This window comes from Sus scrofa, chromosome 2 (genome assembly GCF_054392235.1).
Source record: "Sus scrofa isolate SSC_HxYL_T2T_F1_AM1 chromosome 2, Sscrofa_HxYL_maternal_Yorkshire_Landrace_v2.0, whole genome shotgun sequence".
NCBI lineage: Eukaryota > Metazoa > Chordata > Mammalia > Artiodactyla > Suidae > Sus > Sus scrofa.
This window is the reverse complement of record NC_139384.1, coordinates 64,592,470-64,595,802: the sequence shown is the minus strand read 5'-3', so window position 1 is coordinate 64,595,802 and position 3,333 is coordinate 64,592,470. Positions and strand designations below refer to the sequence as shown.

Below are 3,333 nucleotides of genomic sequence, written 5' to 3'. Positions count from 1 at the left end.
GCTTAAGAAAATAAGTCCTCTTGAAATTCCCTTATAGTGCAGCAGGTTAAGGATCCAGCATTGTCACTGATGGCTTGGGTTGCTGCTATGGTGCTATTTTGGTCAATGGCCTGGGAATTTCCACATGTCTCATGTGATGGGGGAAAAGAATGTTAAGTCCTCTTGTTGTTTGGAAAGTAAAAATCCCTCCCTGGATTAATGCATGTCAACAAATTTGTCCAATTTTAAGAGGTTTTAATAAATTTTGGTATGTTACATATGTGTAATCCTCATCAATTTCTCCATTTGCAGTGTCACTCTTGTTTGAAGTTATGGAAAACTGGAATCTCACTTCAGATTTCATTCTCCTAGGACTGTTTAACCACACAGGACCACATCTATTTCTCTTTGTGATGGTTCTGACAACTGCCTTCACCTCCTTAGTGGGCAATGCCCTCATGCTTCTCCTGATTCTCCTGGACCCCCAGCTTCACAGGCCCATGTACTTCCTACTGAGCCAACTCTCCCTCATGGACATGATGCTGGTTTCCACAGTTGTGCCCAAAATGGCTGCTGACTACTTGACTGGCAGAAATTCCATCTCCCCTGCTGGCTGTGGGTTGCAGATCTTTTTCTTCCTCACTTTGGGAGGGGGTGAGTGCTTCCTCTTAGCAGCCATGTCCTATGACCGCTATGTCGCTATTTGCCACCCACTAAGATACCCAGTCCTCATGAGCTGGCAAATATGCCTGAGAATGATTTTGGGTTCTTGGTTCCTGGGTGCAGCTGATGGACTCATGCAGGCTGCTGCTACCCTGACCTTTTCATACTGCAGTTCACATGAGATCGATCATTTCTTTTGTGAGGCTCCCTCTCTGGTGCATTTGGCTTGTGCTGACACGTCTCTCTTTGAGTCTGTCATGTACATATGCTGTGTGTTAATGCTCCTGGTCCCCATCTCCCTCATCCTGATTTCCTATAGTCTCATTCTTACTACAGTTCTCCAGATGCGCTCTAATGAAGCCCGCAAGAAGGCTTTTGCTACCTGCTCCTCTCATCTATCTGTGGTAGGACTCTTTTTTGGAGCTGGCATTTTTACCTACATGAAACCAAAATCCTACAGATCAGCAAACCATGATAAAATTGTGTCAGCATTCTATACGATCTTCACCCCAGTGCTGAACCCCCTCATCTACAGTCTGAGGAACAGTGAGGTCAAGGGAGCTCTGAAAAAATGTATTGATCAGTGTGTTGCTTTAAATCATGATTAAGATTACATTGGTTTTCCTGAAAGTTCAAAGCTATACAGAGTTACAAAGTATTTATGCAAGATTTCCTTGAAGGAAGTTATGTACACATTATATCTCTATCTCTTATTTCTATTTTATGTTGGAATACATATGGATCTCCATACTTTGGGATTATTTATTAAGCAGCCAACAATAAATCAAACTGTGGATCGGTAAAAATTTGTTATGCACAAATTCTTGTTAAAAATGTTTCTGTACCATACCTCACAATAAATAGTTGTTCAAAGAATGAACAAAGTAGTGAAATAATGTTGAAGTTTGTTGATGTTCAAGTTTGAGTTAAAATTTATAAACCCTAGAATACTCAAATGTGAAGGCTGCCTTTCAACCAATTGCAGTGTACATGAACTTGTAACTTACACACACTAACAAGAGACAAAACTTTTGCCAGACTAGAAATGCCCTTCATACATGTTTCCAGTAAAATACCTCAACCTAGATGCAACCACTCTTCTGATCTACATCTCTCTTCAATAGTTTAACTTATTCCAGGGTTTCAAATCATTGAAAATATACAGTAGGTGATTTTTTATATATCTTCTTTCAACATAATATATATTTTTAAAAATTTTACATTTTTCAGTAGTTTGTTTTTCTCACTGCTAAGTAGAACTTCCTTGTCAGTATGCATCACCATTTATTTATGCACTGATTTGTTGATAGACATCTGGGGATATTTTCAATCTGTAACTGTTATAACTAAAGCTGATATTTTTGTGTCTGTGATCATGTTTTTACTTCTTTTAACAGATACATGAATATCTTTTTAGTAATCTGTGGTAACTGATTTTCAATTCCCACCGGCAGAATGTATGAGTAGCAGTTGCTCCAAATTGGCCACAAACAAACCTTTTTTTTTTTCTTTTCATTTTACCTGTTCTATTTACTGTAGTAACTCATTTGGATTTAATTTGCATTTTCCTGGTACATACTGATGATACAAATTTTGCATTAGTTTAATGCCTATTTATGTAGTCTTCCTTTGTAAATTATTCATGCAGACTTTAATAAAAGCAAAAAGAAAAAGTTAAGATGCTTTTAAAGCAAACACAATTTGACTCTTTACTGTTAGACATGATGCTTATTGATAGACATATGATGTTCACAGAAATATTTGGAATTTTTAAATAAAATTGTATCATGTTATTTGTTAATATTTTATGTTTTCTAACATCTACATTTCCATTCATTTCTTAAAGATTAACTATTTTCATTGATCTGGGTATGTACATAGTGAATCTCTTCAACCTCCTCCATTGGGCTTGAAATTGTAAGCCTGTTTGTTTTAATTATGAATTGTAACTAAATATTTCAATTACACTGGTGAAATGTTGTCATTGTTCATCTGAATTTTTATTCTAGTATGTACTCATCACCTAAAGAAGGAAGATAAAAAAATAGATAAGAAGGAGGGATGCAAGATGGTGGAAGAATAGGGGGACACGCTTGCCCTCTCCCACAAACACAACAAAAAACACATCTACAGGTTAAATGACTCACACAGAAGAGCAATCAATTGCTGGAGGAAGATCCTAAACTCCAATAACAGCAAGAATCTCATGACATAACTGGGTAAAACAGAGAAAAGAGGAGAGTGACAGAAGGTGAATCTGAACTGGACGGGTGATCCTGAAAGGGAACTGTGGAGGAGAAAGGGATCCCACACCCTGGAAAGTCACCTACTCAATGGAAAGAGCAACCAAATTGGAGGAATCTCCAGATGCAGAGAAGAGTGCATCAGTAAGTCAGAGTTCTGAAAAGGAGAGTGAGAACTGAACAGATCATCTGAACTACTGGCACAGTCACCAAGAGACTGAGATGCTTGGGTGGGAGCTGGGCACCGAGACCTCAGCTCCAGAGGTTAGTCCCCTGAAAGGGGCTGGAGTGGGCAGTGTGGAGACTGCTTGGGAGGTCTAGGAACTGGTCTGTCAGGTTTGACGGGGCAAAGACTGCCTGGGAGACTAGAAAGCAGAATGTCGTGGGGGGAGGGAACAATATGCTAAGGGCTGGGAAGTGGAAAGCCACATCAGAGGGAACCTGGGAG

At 39.1% G+C, this 3,333-nt stretch overlaps 1 protein-coding gene across 1 annotated transcript; it reads left to right on the top strand.

The window, feature by feature from the left end:
- The first annotated feature begins 275 nt into the window (after positions 1-275).
- Positions 276-1,250, top strand: LOC110259752 (olfactory receptor 2T12-like). Its single transcript, XM_021085494.1, has one exon. It carries the CDS (start codon positions 312-314, stop codon positions 1,248-1,250), a length of 939 nt encoding a protein of 312 aa, XP_020941153.1. The 5' UTR covers positions 276-311.
- Positions 1,251-3,333: the final 2,083 nt, after the last annotated feature.